The sequence below is a fragment of the Ylistrum balloti genome, unplaced genomic scaffold (genome assembly GCF_031769215.1).
Source record: "Ylistrum balloti isolate Yb309-2 unplaced genomic scaffold, AGI_CSIRO_Ybal_v1 Utg371294, whole genome shotgun sequence".
In the NCBI taxonomy this organism is placed as follows: domain Eukaryota; kingdom Metazoa; phylum Mollusca; class Bivalvia; order Pectinida; family Pectinidae; genus Ylistrum; species Ylistrum balloti.
In genome coordinates, this window is record NW_026782694.1 from 103946 (window position 1) to 130336 (window position 26391).

Here is a 26391-nt window from a genome sequence, read left to right on the forward strand (position 1 = left end):
CTCAAAAGTAAGTATATTAGCACTTGATAATGAAGGCGACAAATAATTCATATCCTGCTCAAACCTGAAACAAGGTCATGAACGTCTTCTATTGATAAATATTAACTATGAATAAAACGATTCATCTCAGACGTTCGTAATGTTAATCTGTCATTATATTTGATTAAAACAATATAAAAAAATGTCCTAATTGATGATATGACCATAGATATAAAAAAAATACTCACCTGAAATTAACGAGTATATCTACATCCCTGATATTTCATAACAACAACCTTTTAACCTCTAACGGTCACATGACAATGTATTATCTAAATGCCTGTGACTCTAATATCGGCGAAATGTCTGGGAGTTGTACCGGATCAAATATGTAGCAATATATACATGTCACAGTGGTAACGCTTAAGTGTTAGGTAGTCCAGGTATTTAAATGTGATAACGTTTCTATGTAGTGGTACAATGGCTGCTAAATCTACTTATGTAATAGTGTTTACAGATACCGTGTGTGTCTCATTCCCTGAAGGAAACATATACCAATAAAATGGAACAAATTTTTGGTATATATGTACTCCTTTATCACAATGTTGGATTAGGATATAAAAAGGATGAAAGAAAATACAAAATACACAGGAAATAGAATCAGTGGCAATATTATACATTAATTTAAATTGAGATATTATAACATTTGCGTTGAGAACCTCCACTTGATGGTGTGTTCAAGACGAGTGGAATTTTTATGTTTTTTAATATTAAATCTGTATTAAACTTGCGTGTATTTTGTGCAATCTTGAATGTTACATATGTAGATCGAAATCATAACAATTGAAGTCAATTTATTCTTGTGGATATATGTGCAGATAGTGAAAATTTGACATAAATGTATTATATGCTAAACTTGTGTCAACAAAATAGGTTGGTGAGGTAAAATAAAGTTATCTCCCTTAGACCACCATGGTCTGCGATGAGTCGAAATTATGCGTCATACAGGATTTAAACAACAAGGTGATTGAAATTGAAATGACGAAAAATGCTTTATGAATAGACCCCACGGAGAGAGAGAGAGAGAGAGAGAGAGAGAGAGAGAGAGAGAGAGAGAGAGAGAGAGAGAGAGAGAGAGAGAGAGAGAGAGAGAGAGAGAGAGAGAGAGAGAGAGAGAGAGAGAGAGAGAGAGAGAGGGAGAGAAAGAGAGAGAGAGAGAGAGAGAGAGAGAGAGAGAGAGAGAGAGAGAGAGAGAGAGAGAGAGACAGACAGAGAGAGAGAGAAAGGGATGGGGGGAGAGAGGGGGGAGACAGAGAGACAGAGAGAGAGAGAGGAGGAGGATTTGCTTGAGGTAAAATTAGTACATTAAGGAATAGTTTGAATACTTTCTTTACAATCACAATGTGTAAATATTAAAAATCAAGGTAAATACTTTAAAGATTAGCTACAAACAAAATTGTTTTTCCTATAGAAATGTAACCAGGTGTGTCGAAATACTTTTGTAGCGTGCTCAAATCAATATGCATATCATATTTAAGGATGGGCTTCGTGGAAGCGGACTGCCTTGCTTTAAACACTTCAGGTATACACCCACTACCTAACCATTTATTGATGTTGTACAAATATTACGTATTTTTGAAGGTGTGGTGGAAGTTTAAGGTATTGTAGTTTTTAAGGCTAGTTTTTAATCATGATTAAGCCTTTTCAGACAGATATCTTAAAGTAATATATGTTTGTCTATGTAACAAAATGACATGATCATCCAAGTGTGAAAACGCTATAGCCTTAGAAATCTGATGTTAAAAGTGTGGGCAGAGCGCTATAGCTTGTGGATAAGAGAGAAATATCAAATTAATTGCCAACTTCGGTTACCAATGAGACAAAGAAGCAGGTTTATTTCTATGTATATAACCTATGGAAACGCATTAGATATACATGTATTCATTTGAAAATATATCGCAAATATAACAATTTGTTTTAGAGTTTATATTTAGAAGAATGAAATAAAACGCCCGAGATGAGAAGATTTGATTCCTCATTGAATAGTCCCGTAAATACAGAATCGACAAGAAATATACAATACTAAAAAAACGATGAAATAAGTGCAACCTATTCACCAACCAATGACTTATCTCTGAAACACCTCCGAAAAGTACAAAGTGAATAACACCAGGGACATTGTCTGTTAATTCTACTTTAGGCAACAACGTAACTTTTTTTTAAATAATAATAATGAGAAGAAAAACCCAACATGTCAACATAATCATAACCTAACATCTGAAAAAATACAACGAGAGAATAAGACCAGGTGTTCCGGAAAAGTAAGCGTTATTCTTCACTGATGAAACCTGTCATGTAATGCTAAGAAAGCAGGGTTATATTCTCAAATGAGAACAAGGTATACAACAACGGAACCAACAATCAAACTTAAGAGCATGAAACACGCAAAGCTTCATATCACAAAATGAAATAGAAAAAATCGGAATCAGATCACTATGGTGATGATAAAACTTCCCCATATTTTTTTTGTCAGCCTGCATCTTTTAAGATCTGGTGGTACGAGTTTGGCCTTCAGTTGACAACTTCTTGTAAACAATAACGAAACTACCATGTATACTATCGATCATTAAATAGATCGAATTCAGTATCGCACACGAACCTTTCTCAACATGATCGTTACGAAAACAATGTAGAAAAATTCCTATTGTCTGAAGTAGAAAACTTTACCATTGTCATAAGTGAAAAAATTCCCATTCTCTAATTCAATATGTGTCTCTAAAAAACGATCTGCAGAAACATCGAGATGTCAGGCCGTGCAATGGATTAAATGTCGATGGTCCTACAGAAACTCCACCAAGCATTATTCATTATACAGTACAAAGACATGCAGAATTATCTGTGGTCTATGACGGCGATAATGTTGTATATTCAATTTTTTATAGTATGTTAACATTTGTTAAAGATTTTTCAATGATCACCTGATTTCTGGCAGCATCCGAGGCTGTATTAAAAACAGTAAATGCATTTCGCTGAACAATCACAATTAAATGTGTCTAGAATAAGTTTCACACAGCTGCTTCGGTAACGACTGCATTACCACGCAAGCATATTGAATCAAGACTTTCAACCAAAGCACAATTAAATGCTATCACCAATTTTTTGTGTGTCTTTTGAAGAGTTGTAAAAAAATAATCGTTTAGAAGACAATACATCGGTTTTGTATTTTCATAAATATGAGACCTCTGCTGTCAAAAAGTTTTTTACTTCCACACCTGGTATCTGTCTTCTTATCGTAGGTGCTTGATATACCCTTCCTCGTCACGAAATTTGAGGAAACATACATCTTATCAGCACATGTCATGCATAAAATTCGCCAATTCAAATTCATTATAGCAAAGCATTGTGTAAACGATTCTGCCATCCACACTAAGTGAATAAAACCACCTAGGAAGAAGTGTAAATTCCTTGCCTGTCATACACAATCATATAGATAGGATGATTTTTGTCTGCGCGCCCGAATACATTTGAAACTGCTAGCCTGTATGTAAGGACCATGCTATAACTAAAGAAATTCATGGATTCTCGACAAGCAAGATAATCTTGTGATATTCATTCTTTTGTCTAAATACCGCACTGTATTTGAAATTTAGCAAGATATTTGATAATTCTACCAATTGTTTGATAAACGTTTAAACGTAATCTGCCATCATGCTCCGACTACTACATCTCTCGTTACACATTATTAAATTTCGCCACGGATCTAAATATAGAAATAGATTGAATCAATTTTTGCAGACGTTTTGTCAATTGTCAGCTATTTTCTTTTAACATTGACACATTGTACTGGCCTTATGTGATATCTTATCCTGGCGTAAAGTATTGTCCCCACATCATAACAGAGCTATCCAAAGCTTAGCTATATGAAGTATAAACAAATATTCAAGGAATTTGTAATTGTGCATAAAACAGATACACGTAACAGACATAATATACATGTTTTTATAATTTCGTATGCAGAGGATTTACTAACACTGAATGAAGGGCAGTTTATAGTGGACCTATAAAGAGTATGTTTGAGCAATTGTATTGAATACTATTATGTGTGCGCCACGGAGAAGACCTTTTGAAAATATCGATTAGCAACGTCTGGAATATGTTATATGTGCATGTCTGGAAGAAAAATCAAATAAGGGGCATTTGGGGATCTTACGTCAGCTAGTGTCAGGAATAAACAACTGTTCATGTTATGTCATCGATGTTATGTTACTGTCGATCAAAAGATATCCATATCCTGATTATAAAATAGTGTTTAATACAAAAATGTTTTATGGTTAAAGTAGAAATTAAAATATAAACTTCATTCAATCTGAAAACGAGCAGTTTACAACGCTAACTCATAGGTTAGTTTATGTAAGAGTTTTATTATAAAATGTACAAAAAAACTGGCAGCGCGCCTGCACACTGACAATGTTTATTTACTTATTCACAAACAATATTATTTATATATAAGAAAACACAGTTTCACTCGCTTTCTCACTTAATATTTATTTTTCTTTTGAATTGTTTTACAACCATATCATTCTTTATTTCAACTGTCATTCAAAAATCAAAACATAATAAAACACAAACATTATGCATTGATTAACAATCAATGATTGAACTGCATTATGCACTAGTAATCTGTGACTACGTAATAATCTGCCTGAAATAATTTCATAGTTGCAGCACGTGTTGTATATATATTATTGATTTGACATTTAGTTACCTTCGCCTATGTATATATGAATTCAAATGGCTCATCTTATAAAACAAGCATAGAAATAAGGTCTTTTCCCCAATTTAGATATGAATAATACAAAACTTCGCTAAAAGTACGTACAGTATGAAAAAGTTAGTTGTCGTGACTATCTGTTTCAATTCATTTTAAAAATAACAAACCCTTCATGTCTTTATTGTGTTGTCAACTAGCCTTCAATTAAAATCACTGAACTCTATTAATTATTATTTCAACTGATATTATACACGTATTCACATATGTTGTTTTAAGTGTTAGTTCTCACGAACCCGAGAATAAAATTTTGAATGCATGTTAAACATAACAATCTTTTCAATGAATTTATTTCAAGCAGAAAACTAAAGATCTGATGAAGAATATAATACATACAATTTTTAAAAATGGTTTTAAAATACATGTTAAGAAGTCGGCTGACATTGACGTTTCCTATAGTCAAAGCAATAGATGATGTTTGAGATAAGGATATGTTACAAACATTATATGAAACTGGAATGTATATTTCATTCTTTTCTTAAATATCTCTCATGCACAACCAATAGACACTAGCGTTGGTGCTATTTAACATCAAATTCTAGTCAAAGTTTCACAAAATGTCACAACAAACATAATCATAACATTGATTACAGAACCTGGTATCAAGACAATTTTTTCTTTTTCTTCTTCAAGTATTCAGTATTGTTTATCTGATAGTAAACAGCTCTTTGTTCTTTTCTTTTGATTTCCAATGTTTGATTTGACATACCCATTCTTTCATTCCGATTCATACTTTATTAATTCTATTTCACACTTTTTCTTTCTTGTCAACAACAAACATTTTCAACGCATCAGCTTCTCTCGCAGTCTTTATTTCTCACACTCTGTATCTGACAATTAAACTTTTAACAATAATACTATCAATGTTTCCGGAGTCCAAATAAAGGGGTGTCTCCATGAAATAATAGGCTATGTAGATTTGTTTAATTTCAACCGGGCTTATATGTGGAAAGCGAGCGTATTTCCAAACTGGTGTCGAAAACACCTGTTACTGGTTTTAAAAACTTAAAGTTTTAAAACGATCAGGATATCGTACGCACTATCAGGTAAACTTGTACAGATTTTATTTCGTCCATTGTTCAGCCACATTTTTTAAAATAAAAAGTACACATTTCAACAAATCAAGAGCACACATACACTTTAAGTGTTCATCTGAGTCACATTTACCCACGACTTTCTAAATTACAACTAATTATGAATTGTCTTTCATAGACTCATCAATATTCATTAAATGCACTCCATCATACAATTATAGTCAGTTTCATTAATGCTGCAGTAATACTGCAATTGTCATTTTAAATTAAAATTATTTCGATTCAACAAGATATATTTCAAAACCTAGTTGAACGGTTTTAAGATGGGGGATGTTTTTTCATAATGATATTTCTTCTTAGTTAAAATAAAGATAAGCTGTTACAAATAGCAAAAGAACAAAATTAAGATATATGAATTCATGCTGACAATCACTCAATTATACAGTTGATTATGTATTTTCATTTTACATATAGATAACATATTTGTTGTTTAATTTATATTGAAATATACTAAGACGAAATAAGGGTACAAAGATGATAATGAAGTGTATCTATACTGGAATTCTATTTTTAAGATGAATTCAACAAATATATTATCGTGAAAAAGTATTTACATTTATGTTTGAATTTACTGCCGTGAAAAAATGAAGAATTTTATAATTTTGTATTACACGCAGTTTTACTCATAGTACTCTTGTCAATATAGGTTTTAACAGAGGTTTTTCCTCTCTAACGATTGATAATGATAATGATCTTACAGAAAAATGCCTACTTTCAATATGAAAGTACGATTAACCCATATATCAACATACATTCATCTGGTTTGTTATAATGAGAGCTTGGGTATTCAACAAATTCTTAATATGGTTTAAAATAAATACCTTGTCGACAACTTTAATAATATGTTTCGATTCATTTACACCATGACTTGTTTCACAATGTATTAATTCAAATGATTGACAGAAAAAGTGTTTAAAACCACATTCAGAAACAATACATTTATATATATATATTGACACTTCTCGTAAGAGGAAAGTATTATGGCACACTGATGCATGTCCTCACATTCGTTGTTCTGCTTTCTTTAGGATTAATAACCCTGTCGATGAATATGCAGAACGGCTCTCCAGCCATGTTTCATTTAGTTGAGACGGCCTGCATCCCATCATTCATCAATCCCTTGAATTGGCAGAGACTTGATCTATTACCCTTTTAGAACCTGCAGCAACACATGCAAGTATAGTAGTAAACCCCTGTGGAGTGCTTGAAGAGACGAGTTGTCAGCATAGACTTGTATTTGATAGGATCCATTCTATACATTTCGTCTTCTTCACCGATTGTTCTCTCTCCCGCGAATTAATTCTGGGCTATTTTAGCCCCACCAACCTTGGGATGATCGCGCACATGGGGCATGCTCGGTCATGGAGACGACCTGGTCACGACCTCAAATCATAGAGGTCATTGTGATTGCCAACGTGAGGTAAATAATTGTCGATTTTTTAAAAAAAAAAATTTCATAACAGCAAGTTTAATATTGTCACCAATATGACTGTTAATATACTTAATGGTTTTATATTATTTGAACTTGCAGAGTTTTGGCCTGAAGTATTACCAACGCTATTTGGATCCAAGATGTCGTCCTCACTTTTTATTGTGATCCATTGTTCATCCTTGTTGTCATTTTCGGATTGAAAGCTTTGATCTTGACTGTATGGGTTTTTAACGTCAGTTATTTTTCCTTGTTGTGGACATCCTAACCACCAGGTGGCGATGGGTCGTGGATATGTGGCATCAACCTGGCAAACGAAAATTATCAATTTGAAACAAAATTACAACCGAATTTATTTCTATGCCAATCTTTTGTTAATGAATCAATAAACACATGACTTTGAATTTTGAATAAAATTTACACCCAAACAAATAGTTTTGACTACGTCTTTGTACCACTACCTTGAAGAGACTTTATTCGATACCGGAAATGAAATACTCCATTAAATAACATTTCTTTATTCATATTTTGTTGTATAAATCAAGATATAGAGGAAATTCAACAAATAAATAATTGTATCATACGGTTGAAAGATGTTAAGCTACATAGTATCAGTTAATAGTTAATAAAAGGTACGATAACTCTGTTAACAATTCACACTGACGTCATATTCGTGCCCTAGCATACTCTCGAGTAAACAGTCGTAATAGCCTTGAAACCACAGTCGTGTAACCTGACCATAGCAATGTAAGCAATGAATAATCATTGTTTGGTTTCCTCTAACTTAACAGCCGGATGTAAAATAAGGCTTTCTTGTATTTTAATTTTGCGACAGGAAGAATACATCTTGTCTGAAGTGATATAATGTTTAATATTTGTGTGAAGTCGTGTTATCAACATGTGTGGCATTTGTATAATATTACATATAGCTCTGCAGGCCCATTTTTAACAGATAGAAATATATTAAACGAAGACACTTCCAATAAAACTGAGCTAGTGACAAGATTTATAACTGAACAACATATAATTTTATCGAAATAAAAATTAACTATTAAGCTAAATGCATAAGACTTCCGAAACAAGAATCATCTTAAATAAGGTAGATAGTACAGATTAGTTTTTTTTGTAAAAAATTCCAATTGGTTTCATTTGAATGGTGAACAACAATACATGTATATACTAAATAGTATGGTCCGTATCCAATAGTGCAAATGTCATTTATCACACGTTTTCTAAAGGATGACTAAGTGCGCGAGCAAAAGTTTTTTCACATGTTATTCAAATTATACGTTCTAACTGGCTAGCACACATCCCGATAAAACATATTCCACTTCCCTTTTTCAAAATATAAGTCAGGTTAGTCATTTTAATCAGTATACTCTCTCTGACTCACAAGTTTAACAAAAATGGTATTCATATTTAAACCACTAAGCAATGATGTGGTTTTCCTGCTGATGTGATAAGAACGTCCGTCCTTAATTTCCTAAATTTTACCTATAACCAGAACCACATGTGAAGACCCATGATTGTGCATCAACTACATGTACAAGATAATGAATCCCCATTTATCGACACTTTTGGTTAAAACAGGAAAGTCCCATTACTCATTCTGGTTCACCTATGTAATCCTACGTTATCTCCACTGCATGTGGTTATTGATGTATGAGACAAAGATAATCGGCATTTCCTATGTTGTGGGACTCTTTATCATGTGTTTAAACGATGCTGAGGGAAATTAGATGACAGACTAGTGCAAAGTCTATATGACCCACACCTGGTATTTCTGTGTAGTTGATATCCAGCTCTTAAACATTATATATCTAATTTGCGCTGTGCATTGTGACTAAACCACCAAAACGATTTATATGGCATTTATAAGGCAATCACACACTCCTGTTTTAGATATATTATACTTGCAATAGCTGTCATTTTCAAGTGATGCCTATGGTAAGTTGGGAATACTTTGGAAATACCACAAATAAAGATATAGTTGATATATATCACTCAGGTCCATTTTATCAATTTTATGAAAAAAATACCCGTTGATGAAATCGTTTATTAACAAAATACGACACTAAATAGACCAAGGCGGAAACATTTCATTTAACAGCGTAAAAAACGGGTTTTTTTGGAACTTTATATATACTTATTCTAATTGTCATCAATATAATTTAACATTATGTCTATAAAAACTTACCGCAAACAGTTGATCGTTGTACCGATAGTAATTTTTTCCGGTGAAAAAATAAGTTTTGCCATTTTCCCATTTAAATGCTCCTTGTATTTTACTAGGAAGTCCTCGCCATTTAACGATGGCACGGGGATACCCATAATCAATTTTTCTCCCAGAATACCTCCAGTATTGGTCTCCTGAGAAAAACAGAAAAAATACATTTAGCACAGTTATTTACCACATTTGTATTTAACGCACCGAGTTTCTTTCAAATTACAATTCATATATAATTTTTATAACTGTTTTATATTTCTATCTATTTTGCATTTATATATTGATTTATCTCCATCGTAGCAAGGTTAGAATTAGATATGGTAGACATTTTTCTTTGATATGAAGATTTGAAATATGAAAAATTTCTATGAATCAAAAGTCTAACTCATTTGTTATGCTCTTAATTAAACCTCGTTGGTTTTGTCTCGTTGACCAAAATACACTTTAGTAAAGCAAGTAGCCATTTTCCTCACATAGGAAACCTTGAACCTTGATAATATGAGTCATGGTTGAAATATGTCATACCTTTAATGTGGTACTTCACGCTTTATAGTCACAGATATAGTTGTGAAGAAAATGCTATAAATTATCAATTAGAATAATTAGACCAATGTTAGACTATTTGGTGCTAAATCGATTAGTTTATTAGGACGTTGACTAATTATGGTAAGTTCGAACATATCAGATATTTGCGAAATTATCATTTATTTATATGTCGCATCTGATACCGTTACTGTCATTTCGTTTGAAAATGAACTGTTAATTATGAGTATGATTGATGAATCCGATGGGACTCCCAATGCCTTATAAATGTTTTATCACTCCAACTGTTTAGTATGTTTCATCGCTAAGATATTTACTACATACCTGATATATTCTAGGAGTATAATGTTTTTGCAGTTTTTGCAGAAAATAACAAATGTCACATTTGTCTCGGTAATATAACATTTTGTTATCTACATTTAAACAAATAACTCACATCATATAACTATGTTTTGTTGACACTTGTTCCTATTAAACAACATTTCAAAACAATGCACGTTTCTATTGCATTGTGAATGCAGTCATGTGCATCTTCATTTTCCCATATCCTATATGCATGCTTAGGCTCTATTGTGTTGGAAATATACATCGCAAATCGTAAAATCATCCATTTTCATCGGCTTTATTATCGTCAATTATGTAGGAGCTCTTAATCCAAGAATTCAAATTACGCGTCTTATTGAAATTTGTGATTTTACAATATCAGCGAAAATTGGGCCCCTAGAAAATCTATGAGTTTAAAGTATATGAATTAAGAATAAAACTAAAACCTTGGAAACAGGTAACAAAGATTATATGTTATGTAGTTCAATTGAATGTTTACCTTTGAAGAAGTATGTTTTTCCGTTACCACCCCACACCATAGCTGCATCCAGATTATTTGGAACACCTCTAAATCCAAAAACGATTCTCTTGGGCCCATAAATAAGTCGTCTATTTTCGAATTTCCAGTAATATTTTCCCTGTTGGAAATAAACAGAAAAGTATTTTTTAGATCAAATCAGAAAAATAAAATAATAGGAAAAAGCTCAAATGCACCAGCATTTGAATTAGTGTCAACATGTTCAATGAGGAAAAACACAACAAAACAGATCATGCTACCATGTGTTCTCTTCGTTATGACTAATGTTATTAAACATTTCATGTAGAAGATACCAGTTGAGACACCATGTTTATTTTTATCTTAAAACATTATTGAGATGAAACAAAATTAATTTTTCCTTGAAAAATACCTTGAAGATATAAGTATATCCATTTTCCCATGTTAAAGCAGCATCGACGGGACCGGAAACACCTTTCCAATCGGTTGATATTTTCCTTGGATATCCTTTTTCTATGCCGAGCTTGTTCAGTCGATAATGATAAGTTCCTAACAATAGAGATATACTACGTTAGAATTACAAAAATGTTTAGAATTCAGTTTTCATTAATAAAAACTGAGAATATCCAAACATGTCATTTTTCCGAATCGTAATTTGATAAAGAGTTCATATGCATTTTTTGAATTATGACTTATAGATTATTTGTTACAACAATACAGACTAATAAAATAACTCATTGAAGAAAAGTTTGTGACATAAAGACATATATATGAAAATAACTTCAATTAACGATGCCAAATATATATCCGTATGTGACTTTAAATGGAAATATTTTATTTTCTGTGAAAAGTCTACCTTTGAAAACATATGTAGAACCATCTTTTGTACGTGTGATGGCGTCTATCGTTGGATTTCGGCAGATTTCCGGAATGTTATACACAGGGGCCCTTGTAGTAACGGGGGGTCTCCGACGGGTCGGACGGATAGTCGGTGCGGGAGTATACGGACGACGGGTCGGAGGTCGCTGAGTAGGGTTAGGTCGGCTGTTTGGTGTACCTGAAAGAGTAAGATAAAGTTCTACATCATTCAATGTGTTTATCTTTTTATTGGTTTTCTTTCCTGATAGTAATTCGTATTATAATTGTTAAACAAAGCTTGTGTGTGGATGTCACTATTGAAACACAAGACGCTTACACTTCCGGAGCTATGATCTAATTCATGTACTTTCTCGAGCGTCTCTGTGTCAGTCTTTGTTTGCATATATTTTGTCTTCAATTTGTCGATTTAGGGTTTGATTTAGAAATAAGAATTCAATGACATATCGGTATTTTCTCGCTGTTTAATAAAACATTAACTGGTATGTAAAAAACAGATGAGTTTTAATTAGTTATTACCACATAACCAAGGCTATTTAATCCAAGGAAATAAAGACTGAAAACATATTTCCAAGAATGGCCAAATATGCTCTGGTTTTATGTTTCGGCTTTCCTCTTTCCTCACACACAAGATGTTTACAAAATTGCCAAGAACACCCATGTGTTGTGCTATTTGCAATAAACAATTGATCCGAACTGACGTCATTGACTTTCCCAATACCTCATAAAACGTTTGTTGAGGTAATAACTTCATGTCATGTTTTAGTAGTATTGTATTTCGAGAAAATCTTAAGTACAAATCTATAAATATAATCAACTTAAGGACTCTGTACCAGCTTGTTGGTTATAAGCACAATTTCGTAAATTAAATTTAACTTTAACAGATAAGAGATTAGCTCCCAAAAGATTTTAATGACTTATACGAAAAAAATAGAAACCATTTCTCGTCGTCTTATTTTTTCATTATGTTTTCATGAATCAGTTCTGAAATGGAAATCCTATATGAAGTCCTACATGATTTACATTCTGGTCCGAGTAGTAGAAATGTCAGACATAGACCTACCGTATAAAGCCTGTGCAGCTTCGATATCGTCAGTTCCGAGGCGAAAATGCTTCTGGTAACCTTTATAAAATGGGGCCATTAAGGCTGAATACACATCAGAGTGGGCAAGACCCAAGGAATGGCCAATTTCATGGACGGCAACTTGAAAGAAATTGACCCCTGAAATATATTAAACCATAGTTTTCTTATCTATTGTGATACACTTTCGTTTTGTTGTCATGTTTTCAGTGACTATCATTGTCCTCAATAAATAGTAAATATAATATATATGAAAAATTGTAAAATCACTGTTAAGACTTTTTTTCAAGATCTACAGAAATAACCATTAGCAGACAGTCAGATATGAAACTAAGGTATGCTTCTGTGTTGGTCTTCTTTTATTGTAATTCACATTACATCGAGATGTACTATTGTATGTAACATCACATGAATTTATCTCATGTGTCACAGGCACGAGTGTGAATTTACATACCATCTGAAACATTGATTGTCCAAGGTTCATCCTCATCGAAATGGGCGTCCCCACCATATTGGGGAAAGAAGGCATGTGCTAATGTCTGTCCTTTCCCGTCGAATGGGTTATTATCCCCATGCCATGAACGGGCAAATTTGATATCAATATCAACATTTCCTGATTTCTTCCAGGTAAAGGTCAAAGGCGTTACACCTTCCCATGCCTAAAAAACAAATTAAAAAAATAATATTGATGCATATTTCAGTATGGGTTAAGGACAGATGAGACGTCATAGACTCATAAGCATGTTTCTCACTTATTATCTTAAGCATCTATTTGAAATAAAACACTAATTAGACACAATTCGTTAAATCAGATTTTTTCATTAGTTTGCAGAATAATGGTATAATCGAATTTCTGTTGTCATTTCAATACTTTAATTTGTATTGTAGGCATGAGCATCGTAGCTATGAATATCACAAATATTTCGTTTGCTACAACAAACACGTATAATGTATATAAAAGTCAACAAAATCATTTAACACATTCCATTATTTCATGCTACCGTCTATGTGAAAAAATATATCTGTATGACATATCCCCAAAAAACTCGTATCTGACAGGTCTTATCACCGGAAGTGTCTCAATTACCGGACACCTGTGACTTACATCGAACGCTCTCCTGATCTCTGAGTCCACGTCTTGTTTAGAAATCTTTTTGCTGTATTGTGATATCGTATATGTGATATCATGTTTTGACCACTTGCTCCCTGCAAATAGACACAGACAATGAACATTCTGCCTAGCTATTGTATACTGTGTGGAACGTTAATCGTGATACCACTAGGATTGTATCATCAATCTCCTGGCTAGAAGAAAACTGCTATTTTAGTGATGTATACAGTGTAGCTCATAGGCCATCTACCAGGTCATTATCCTGTTTCTAGCTTAAGACATAGAATTGTAAATGTGAATTTTGTTGTTCATAACGTCAATTAAACAAGTTTTAATTCAATTGTCCTTTCTAGAGAAAACATGCATTGGATACTTACTTAAAAATGGTCACAACAACTGACATCAATGCAAGTTGTGGTATAAAAGTAATCAAAACTCTCGCATGTTCTTCTTCAGTTCGTTTTCCGATTCAACTTTGTTAATTTTGGCGGTCATGTTTTCATTCATTTTAAATTTATCATTTTTTTCAAAGGGTACATGTAAACTACTCACCATGTAAAGCATATCGTTTCTTTCTTGCCTTGTCCGAGTAACCCATTTGGTCCGAGTTTCCACATCTTGGCATCTTCATCATTCGGATGGTCTCTGAGTCAACCACGCCTACAAAGACAAAACATGTTATTGAAATATCTGCTAGGTATCAAGTTTTCATAATAGTATGAAATCGTTAAGATTGTTGAGAAATAGAATCTACGAATTCAATAAAAATCTATCTACAGGAAACCGTAAGTGAAAACAGATGTTAAACAGGAAGTTCCCCATGTTGGAACCAGTGGGGCATGGGGAGGAATCTTTGTTACCACACATATGAAAACCAGTCATCCTTAAACTCATCATATTTTCTATCGATAAATATATGTACCAATATTGACATTTTGTGGTAAACTCCATTATACTGTCACATATTTTCGGTAGACGTTATATCGTGGAAGGTTCGGGTTAATTGGATCCCTTAATAATGGACTCTGTTTTTTTTTTTAAAAAGGACTGATGGTTCATTAAAAAAATCTTCAAATGTATTCTTTTAAAAAAAAACCCAAAATCAATTTAAATGTTTCCGAATGAAGTGGCATGGAATACTAGAACGTTACTAACAAATGAGTGTCTATAAGCACATTCTGTAATCGTATATGATTCTTACAAACCGACTTTTTAATAAGATAGCATGGTGCCACTTTATCAACACCGTTACAACATGTGCACTTGACATCAACATTGTTATAAAAGGGAGGAGACGCAAAGACAATAAAATGTATTTTTTTTTATGAATGAAAACATCTTCATAGTTGAAGTTTGTCCTTCAAGTAGTTTTGCTTTTGATAAAAGACGGTGAAATGCATTTGATTGTTCAAAAGGCCCCCTTGGTATTTGTTAAAACTCGCTCTGGATTTGCCTGCCACGCACTTCAAAAGGATAATTTGCAGTAGTGCGTTCATAACCTTTCTTTCAACAATATTTGTAATGTTTAGATGGTGCGTGTGTTGTCTTTTGTTGAGGAAAGGAAGAATGTTTGGTTCGATCATAAACATTCAAAGAAATTGTATAAATGTAATATTTCCAAGGCCTATCCGAAATATTACCCACCATTGTTTTCATACAATGACAGTATATTTACGTATCAAAATTGTTGACATTATCATATATCTGCGAGTAACCAATGTCCGACCTACTAATCATTACAAACATGCTATGATCAGGAAAAAGTACACATATAAATTTATTAACAGTCAAACAGGTGGTCAATATGCGACTTAAATTTCATAAATAACAATCATGAAACGCGAAATTTATGAAATGAAGTAGATTCCTCTCTCTTAAATTTTCGATTTGTTCACATCCAGGTGGCTTTATCATGCTGTGCCTGTAAATCAACACTTATAATTAGAGGCACTCTTTCCAGCAACTACAGGCAAACGTGAAATACAATTTTATACATATGTATAGGATGTCGGATACTTGTTTATCTACTCTGGCATCATCATGATGCATATCAGGGATCGACAGACTGGTGCTAACGGTTCTTTATTTATGTAATCTCAAAACCAAAAATGAATCATAGTTTATTATGTAAAATAAGGAATAATAGCGGTTAATATCATAATCACTGGTTCATAAATATGTATATTGACCTCGAGCAATGACAATAATTATGTAATACGTGCTGTGCATTTATATCCTTTCGAACAAGAATTTGTGGTTATGATCTAACAATGTTATGTTGCAGAAACATTTGATTACCTTTTTTCTACTTGGATAGGTGTATTATTGTTTTACGGTCAGGAATTACTTGATAATAATACTTCTCCGGTCCTTGTTTTTGACAGCCACTTGATCCCATAAAATTATATCATCCACTTTGAATTATCATTATCAGATGTTAAGGAGTACTCAAGTGAATTCACTGACATGAATCTAGTAAGTGTATAAGGGATGTATCGTTGATTGTATGAAGACAAGCATATTGCTTTATTTTCTAAACAAGCTTAATTGTTTCTAAATATGTTTATCTTTACGATAAGTCAACAATTACAACTGTGTCATTCAACATGAAACAGTAACAGATTGTAAACAAAGGATTTACGAGAATAATGTCTACCATAAGATACTAACATTGTACAGCAACACCACCAGGGAGTTCGTTTGTAGCACGTGCCATCCATGCTTATCGGCAGTAATAAGCCCTAATTGGCTTTGGTACCGACCCATAGACTGACTGGCAGCCACGAGCGGAGATATCGTTTGTGTGGGTAAGGTTGATAAGCAGGATACATCTTGACAAAACAATCAAATCCTTCTTTACTCTTTCAATAGATACAGAAACTGTATTTTAGTTAAGATGAAGGTGTAATTGTGTCGATTCCAAATATTAAGTTTCAAAATAAGTAGTTTAATGATATGAAACACCAAGGCGGAATGGTATTGAAGACTATCTATTTAGACGAGCAAGGTGCCTCTCCAGAAAAACAATCATTCCTTCGGTTTTTGTCACGTGTATGATTGGTTATATTGATATCATGATTGACACCCCCCCCGCCCCCCCCCACCCCCTACACACACCAGTAATGTTGAAAGTAGTCATGCATTTCTTCTTGTGTTGGTGTCTCATATATTTCAGTTAACTGCAAATTCACCCATAGTACTAAGTATTTCAAATATTGAAATATTCACAAAACAGCTGTGCCAGCTTTCCCATTTTACTTACAAACATGCTCTCTACATAATGACCTACTTGCTGAATAAATTGCTATGCATTTTAACATATCTTTTTTCTCAAGTGACAGCAAGATTTATTGATATATCAAGTTACGACTCAGTCAAGACTTCATTAAGTGCTGCACTATTACGTAACACATAAATTCACGTCTCAAAGAAATTCAAACTTTCATAAATATTCAAATCAGTTGTCAGAGTGCAAATGATATCTTAGCTGCTTTGATATATGTGCCAAATTTGAGATATCTTGACGTCCTTTCTTTGTTGGTGTTCATTAGGGTCATTGGTGAATACTTTATCCGAAGACGAATATTAAAATGTCAGTTTAATGCAATTAAAACGATTTGTGATAGTACCAGTCCATTACATTCAGACCTTTAGCTTTAAATTGGGTTCCTAGGAATCGCCATCACGTAATCACTGGTGATAAATTGCTACTTAAAGAAATGAACGATATTACATCTACAGAGTAATTACTAAGAATCACTATGATAAATTGTCTACAATATCAGATATAAAATTTGTCTCGATCTGCACCTGCGTAGTGCTTTGAGACCAATAAAGGATCGACGAAGTGCCATAAACATATCCGATCACTTTGATAGTTATGTGTCATAGCCTCCAAAGAGTCACGTGTCTTCAGTTTCAAACATAAATCATCATCTTTATCATCCAAGCGTTTCATTATATTGCTGTAAGGTCTTTCGGTACAGATAGGTTCAAATATCGGACATAGTTAGCCGGACGCTTGTATGGAAGGGTAATAAACACTTATATGCAACCGTATTTATCAAGTGATGTTGGTGTACTTAGTGGCATCATCTCCCAACCATATCTATCGTATACTTCTGCCTTTCTGCTCAATAAATTACCTTTTTATCTTATTTCTAAGGACTTAAAATTATGAGTAGCAAGATATTGGTGTGTTAACTTAACACTAAAATGTATGTTTGCACCCTGTCTCCTACTTTTTATGCCATTGACTACTTCAATGTGTTTCACTGATGGAATTTGTCTCCGACGTTTTCCTTCATATTAAGAAAGCGTCTATGGGGCATTATTGAATCTGAGGTGGGTAAGGATGTCAAGTTTAAAATTGAATCGATTTTTCTTATGTTGGTCGGTCTCCTTCAGAAAAACTTCAGCTTAATGATCACTTGTGAAATGCACAGCCCAAATTTCATTAGTAAAGATACTTAAGTGTTTATCTTATTACCGTGTCCAATTAGATACTTTGACAGATAATGATTCCCATTACCATAGCAACTCCACCCCTTCCCACTCCCCCTGTACACCAATATCAATTTCAGAAGAAATATGATTAGTTCACGTACCTAACAAATAGTGGTACGTAGTGAAAACAGATCTTTGAGCAGAGTTCACACTTAACACAATTTCATTGTGGTAAATAAACGTCAATTTGATACAGGAATACCATTCTCTTCCTGGCAGTCCAATTCAGGCTTGATAAATTATGAACGAAGTAACTACCGCATATACTGCATGAGAGAAAATGTTAAATATATACCTATTTTTAATAGTATATCTTATATCGTACAGTTATCGCAGTTAGCTTATATATAGCTGAATATTTCCCTACAGATATACCGTTAGAATTATAATTGTCCCCTTCACTGCATTTGAGGAGATATAACTATGGTTCTTTATATTTTTTCTTTTCGCCACATATATTCCATGGCACTACCTGAACTCCACGTCCGCCCTCCAAAAAGAAACAGGATTTATTCTTGAGCCTCGCCGTACCAAAGTCATGGAAATATATTTTGTGCTTCCGGTCTCTCATTGAGCTTTTAATATGACACACAAAGAGTTGTTAGCCCTCTAGCAGTATATGGTCGGGATGCCGTATTACCGAGGTCAGGCCATGATATTCCACTATGGCCACACTATAATGTGGGTTTTTCATTTCCGAACACCTTCTTCTTAAGCAGCCTTATAAGACATGTGAATGAGGCATATCTATTTGTCAGTGTCTATACCGCATTGCCTGTGTTGTTTTCCTACATTAACTACATCCAAAGTGAAAATGAATGGAAATGCGTTTACCTATAACAAAGCAAATCATCACAATGTAACCAACTTTTATGAAGCAAAAGACGCCTACTCTTCCAGAACACGTGGTCGTATTCTCGTTGTAATTTTTCTGAAGTTTCGTTGTTGATCTTACTTCTATTGTTGATTCATATTCTGATTTAAGATTCTGTTGAGATGTCGAAAATTTCCTTTGATGTTTTGTAATCATCATTCATCCTTGTAGAAAGTACAATCATTATTGCTCAATTCACAACTTTGAAAGATTGCTAGATAGAAATCCAAGAACTAAAGAAAGGAAAGATACCGGCGCCATTACATCGTCTTTGATGTGCAACAAAAGAAATGCCATTAAATATCCATATATGCCATGATTTGTACCGCCTGAGAGGATCATGTGTACTTCTGTTGTACTTCATGACAATCGTAATAACCAGAACCTCAAAATCGTTGCTATTCATTTTTCTCAAACTCCATTGCAAAAGTTTAAAGAACGTCAGCGAAAACTTATTTCAACACCTTAAATGACAAATGAGTTGAAATAAGAATGACTACATAATGAAAAAAAAAGATAAATGCTGTAGGCAGAAGTAGAAACCTCATTCAAATGACTGCATTAGAAGTCATTTAGACGTAAAACAAGCAAAAGCGAAATATGTTGGTACATTTTATCGAGTGAACACCTAATCAAGTTTGGTATCGATCCTTGCCTACGGCCATCCATCTACAGACCCTGGTTTGTGTGGGACCCTTATCCCCGAATGAGGCTCGCGTTTAACAAGTCTACAGATTCGGATCCAGACAGTGTTGAAAATGCCAAAAGAATCGATCCCCGCAAGGTACACGGGTTCGATATACTTTAATGTTGTTCAATTAGGACATCTCTAACTACAGCAATGTTTAGGGGTGCTAAATGGTTCGACAAACATCAATTTCAATCAGACCGTGTATTTGCAAAATAAATTCCATTAGTTTTTCTAGACTATGAAGTGCACTAGTGCCTAGTTTATAGATTAATGCCATTCATCTGTTGTATGGTTATATGAATTTTGTAGGGATAGAAGTCGATCGCTTTTAAATATATAGTCTGTTTTCATTCTTTACACTGTCAGCCAAGTCAATACGCCGGTCGGTGGATGTTGCAGCAATATTGGTCAATACGAAGTAGGGATATGTGTACTGTAAACACCAACATCACACAATCACGAATGAAGCTTCCATTGGTTCATAGGGACAAGGTTATATATTGAACTGCATAAAGGATTAAGTCATTTTTTCAGTTAAGTTGATATCATCTGATCGCAAAAACATGTTACTCCTTGATTAATCTGATTCCTGAATTAATTGTTGAAAATTAGGAGATATGATTGATAATTGAAGTTCAATTATATTTCAATGAAAAGATATTTTGTTTAAAAGTGTTGATGAATAGTATAACCTGTGTCAGTAATTTCGTTCCTGTGTCGTGGTATTTAGTTTATATAATTTTCTGCCTGCATAACTGCAGGGAGGTTAGATAGCAAGCTATTTTGTGTTTTTACCCGTGTCAAATTCTATTTTCCGCGTTTCACCTTTTGACATTACTTACTTTGAAACCAGAAGAAAGCACAGTCTACCAAACTCAGCACTCTAAAAATAATTACTGGTTTAGGGTTCTCGTAGAACAGCGTGTTCGACTAGTGTTTGCTCTATTGTCATCGGGACGATTGAAAAACGTCTGCACAATACATTTTCTATTATTTAAGCCTCCGGAACGAACAATGTATAAAGCTTTGTCATCATGAAGCCACTTGAATAATATAGATTCGATATTTTTTATCTACAAGAAATGTTTTGAAATGAGACGACGATAACTGGAAATATGATTCTTAATATAGAAGCAGGTTTAATATCAAATATCTGCACGTGATCTGGAATATGAATTGACAGGTTAAAATGTTTTAGTCATTGATATAAGATAACCATACTTCGATGTTTTGGGTTTTTTAATACAACTGCATCGTATCCCATGGGACTAAGGCCTAGCCAAAGGGCGAACTTCGTTATCAACTATACTTGATGGTGTGTTTTAGTTACCTACCGGTAATTGGTAAACCTGCCATACGCTGGAACTGCGCTATACCATTGCTGACAACCTCTTGTGACCTTAATGACCCGCTATGCTTGCCTTCATTTGATAGGTAGCCATATTTCATTAAATAATCCTGAAACGAAAGTAAAAATCTATATATACACGAGTGTTAGTTATAGAATTGTTCTGTTCAAAGAAAAGAAAAAAACAAATAACATAGCATACGGTTTTGTGTTGCTTGTATGCAGTGCAATAGTTTTGTACATTTAGACTGTTTAAACGCGGAATGAAACAATTGTATTCCATATTGATATAACATTCAATCCAACACATCCGTTATTATCTGGCCTTATTTTATTCCAACATCCTCTATTATCCAAAATAATAGAATAGAATATGTTATTGACTCTACCCAAAGAGACCTGCCCAGCTCTAAATATATTGCTAACATGCCATTTAAAAATATGTCGTAACAGAACTGGACAACATCGTTCAGAAAATCCTTTTATCGAAAATAAAAGTCTTTTAATTCCCCAGTGACATGCGATTACTATTGTAATTCTTACAGCACAGGATGCTGGATCACACAGGGTTCGTTGTCAAGGATGAACATAAAATCGTTGTCAAGCATGAACATAAAAATGCAATGATGTAATCTATGTTTCAATGCATCATGACAATGTGTTTATGAGATACCATGACTGTACATGACATATACAGTCGAACCTCGTTATCTCGAGCCCATATAACTTGAAGACCCCGTTTAATTCGACGCATTCCGTCGGTCCCTGCCAAATTTCACACTAAACATTCTAATTCACTTATATTGAATACTCCGATAAGTGGAGGTTTTCCAACAGGTCCGCCGACTTCGAGATATATGAGGTTCGACTGTACCAAGTTAGTGTACCACCTAAGTATGACATTGAGCTAAAAATTTTTTTAATAAACCAGGAAGGAAAAACATTGCAAATAAGAATGGATATGTTCGAAGTTTTCTGTGAATATTTTCGGTTCAACACAAAAAGGAAATGCAGAGGAGACGAGAGTGACAGATATAAGTTCTATGCCAAAGTCTCGGTAAGCAGCTATAGTTGTGAATTGTTGTGAACTCTTCTGGGAAGAAGGCGTATGTCACTGTATGGTACTACACACTTAATGAAATGTAAACCCTGTCATGATGATACTGTGATCACCTTCGGTCAAGTGTTGCGATTCATTCTGCCATCTATGATTCACGCGTTTAAGTCAATGATGAGTTCAATTTGGAGATTTTGTTTCAGATTTAAACAATTTTTGTAGACAGATTCGTGTCAAAGTGCATTTTTATTACATGTATCTTAAATAAGTGCCCTTTGATTTGCTCAAATTGTAAAAAGCTTCAGACAAATTAGCTCTTTTTCTTACCCTATCTTGTGAACAAATCGAAATTCGTTAATGAGCCTTATTGGTGGCAGCGGTAGGTTTCTTTGGTAGATTTGATGGGATGCGTGCCGTTGTATGCATGACACGATCTCTTCACAGATGATGCAATGCATACAAAGGACAGTTAAAACGCGAGTCTTTGATCTCTATTGGCAGTTCTTTCAAGAAATCCCTAATAGCTACAATGCCAGAATTGAGAAGGGTATCGTTCTTAGGATTACGACACGAATCTCGTGAGTGATTAAATCTGAAGAGGGTACAAGTTTCTATTTATCTTAAGCTGGTTCCTATACACATGGTTTAGATGTTTAGATGACGTGTGTATTACGAAAGAATGGCAATCAAAGTTTGGTTCGCCTGCCTTTATTTGTTTAACGCGATGGAGGTATGTTGGAAAGTATCTGTTTGCGTCATAAAAAATAAGTGGTATGTTTATATTTAGGAATAGCAAAATTTCATCGTGTATATAAACCACATGCGTTTTGCATATACATACATACATACATCAAACATACATACATACATACATACATACATACATATCTGACCAGAGTAACATTTCTTTTGGTCTAGATTATTCGTAATGATTTCACATATGTAAACATGTCATTTATCTTTTAGAGGCATACAATATCTTATATCAGTTTAGATTTATCTGCGGACAAAAAATGAATAAAATGCACCATGCATATGTTTCGTCATTTAACGACTCGTCATTGATTTCTGATTCAACACATTTAAGAGCTCAGACAATACAAACAACATAATTTGTTTAAAATGTCATGTGGTTTTATACCCTTTTAATTCGATGACAGAAAGAATAGGATAATGTTGTGTTGAATGTAAGTACTTGTCCCCTTGTTAAAAATTTAATTGTACAATACTTGGTCGTAAGCAATGCATAAGATCATCAAAGTCTTGAGTCTCGTGTATAAGATATACCACCCGTATGAGTTTAGCATTACAGTTTTGTCTATTCATGAAAAAATGTACCATTTTGTCCTTTAAATTGACATGACAAAGGTATGTGAATAGCATGACACCACTGTAATGTCGGAAACATACCTGTGAAAAATTACCTTGCCTGATAGAGCGTACCCCAGGTGTGCAAGCCTGTGTCACTGTTAAACACATTGGTTTTTGTAATGACCCACATAGAAATGCTCGTTTCTAAATATTAGGAAATATACAAGTACACTATACCTACCTTGAAAATAACATACTTTGAATAACGCACACACCATTGCACAATGGGAAATAATTACAACACAACTGTGTCTCTACTGGTAATATGGAACGAATCATGCGCTTATCTGTGCAGGTAACATATACACAGCACACTTGCTAGCACCATTCGGCAGTGGAGTCATGTAGATAGGAATTCATCTGAGTGAATTCTGTAGAGTGTATATTTAATTACCTTCAGCTCTGAACCTTAGCTTAAGATATCAAAACTGCTCGGAGATAAAGACCTCATAATGTCATATTACACCTTGTAAATTAATATGCTGCCACGAGAAAATATTATTTTTGACAACGTTGATCGATTTTGGCCATAAAGCAGATGACATTCCCGAAACAACGGGTGTTGGACTTCAGGGTTGGGGGGAATGTTCATGAAAAAGGGAAGTTAAATAACGCGTGAAAAATTGGAATATTTAACTGTGGAGGATATTTGTTTCATAACTGTACATGTTATAAATGAATGTCATTGTATCAAGGTTTCAGTGTGTGTTGATAAAGCCAGGTCGTGTTATCGGGGTTTACACTCAGAAACAATAAAAAGGATAACATTTACAACACAATAACATGAGGTATTTTGTCAGTGCATCGAAACTAACTTCTAACTTCTGAATGAAGCTATTGTTTCGTGACACAACCGGTTTAGTGTGTGTAAATATATTGTGCATTTATCAAACCAACACACAGAAACATTCAACACGTAGTAAACAAAAATAGAAATATCCTCAAACCGCAGTGCACACTTTGGTGAAAACAATATACAATGATGACAGAAGACATCAAATAACTTAAAGGAAGGTGCGTACACTGCATAAGACAATAAAACACTATGTTTGGCATCTGCAATAATGAATAATGTTCCCTGTATCACGTGTGGTACAATTGTATCATTAACGCAAATAAGGGACAGAAAACACAAACGTAAAGTGTTAAATAAGATTAAAGTCATAAATAGCAGTGAGAGGATTACATAGTGTCTAATGAGACACACACAAAAACAAATTTACAAATAGATATACAAAATACTGGTGTAAATACAAATTGCAGCCATTTGTAGGAACCCCACAACCAAATGAACTAGATCATTTGGAACCTCGCAAACCCTTTTTTAATATCACTAGGGGTCCAACCAGAGCAACACATTATGTATAAAAGTGGCTCACACACACACACATAGATAGTATCTCGTACAAGGGTATTGGTGTAAATAGCCTACACTGACACATATAGACAGAGATTGTAGACAACTAGGCACACTAAATATCACACGACTGTCACACACAACTTTCAAACTGGGTAGTGTTGTACAGCTTACTGCGTTTTATCAATAACCTTTACAGCGAGTTACCCAGTTACAGCAAAATAGCAAAATACAAGGATATAAATTATCTCCCAGATAAAGTGTGGTTAATACAACTCGTGTTGAAAGCAAAATACAAGGTCATACACAAAGAACTTCGTGCAAAGCAGAAATATGAATATTACGATATTTTGTGCTCAATAACTGCCATACCAGTTGATATATAAACATGATATAGATCATGATTGATAATGACAAGACTGTTCAATACTCACCACACTTGAGCTAGAGAATTCCGTATTGGCTCGAGTAAGTGTGCACTGCACTGCCATCAGTGTTAGTATCACCGTAAATAAAATAACATCCATGGTACAGATCTAAAACGCTGCAACTATCCAATACTTTTGTAAGCTGTGGAGATGTACCACACACAAACACAAAACACTAAGAGAGACCGGTGGTAGGTTTTATTTGATAAACTCCAGTTGGTTTCGAGATCAGTGTTCTTTCCTCTGTGTTTTATCAGAAATACATGACAGTGGATTCTGACAGTGTACGTGTTTTATATAGTATTCCTCAAACACTCTTTAACGAATATAAGTCCATTGTTGCTGAAAGACACTACTTGGATCCACGCTAGCCTTGTGGCGGTGTTTGTTTGAATGAACCGTCCTATGCTATACGGCACCTCTTCCGTCTGCTGGCTCGTACACTACTAGCTTCAGTTTGTGTTTACTGTCATATATATACACGACGCGCTACCTGTACAATTGTATACACACAGTATACACACATGGGTATTCGATGATCCAGAGAAGAGGAGGGGGAAGTAAACCGGGATGGGAGGGTCAGTCGATGTGACGTGGTGATAAAAGGTGATTAGAGTACAGCGAAAGTTCATCACTCATGCCATGAACCTTGACCTTGCTTTCATTGTATCTCTATATAATACTGGAAAGCCTATGTGAGTTCTATGACTGCTTTGCTGAAATTAATTGTATGGCTTACAAAATACATGTATAAGGTTTTAAAAATTTTTA

The 26391-nt window shown here is 34.1% G+C and overlaps 1 protein-coding gene across 1 annotated transcript; it reads right to left on the reverse strand.

The window, feature by feature from the left end:
* Positions 1-6313: 6313 nt before the first annotated feature.
* LOC132561876 (matrix metalloproteinase-16-like) lies at positions 6314-26033 on the reverse strand. The gene is made up of 11 exons (XM_060226582.1): positions 25627-26033; positions 21394-21517; positions 14541-14648; positions 13983-14083; positions 13332-13536; positions 12860-13018; positions 11777-11977; positions 11333-11469; positions 10924-11062; positions 9528-9700; positions 6314-7637 (listed from the first exon to the last, which is right to left on the reverse strand). The coding sequence occupies exons 1-11, from the start codon at positions 25717-25719 to the stop codon at positions 7356-7358; spliced, it is 1722 nt and encodes a 573-aa protein (XP_060082565.1). The 5' UTR covers positions 25720-26033; the 3' UTR covers positions 6314-7355.
* Positions 26034-26391: the final 358 nt, after the last annotated feature.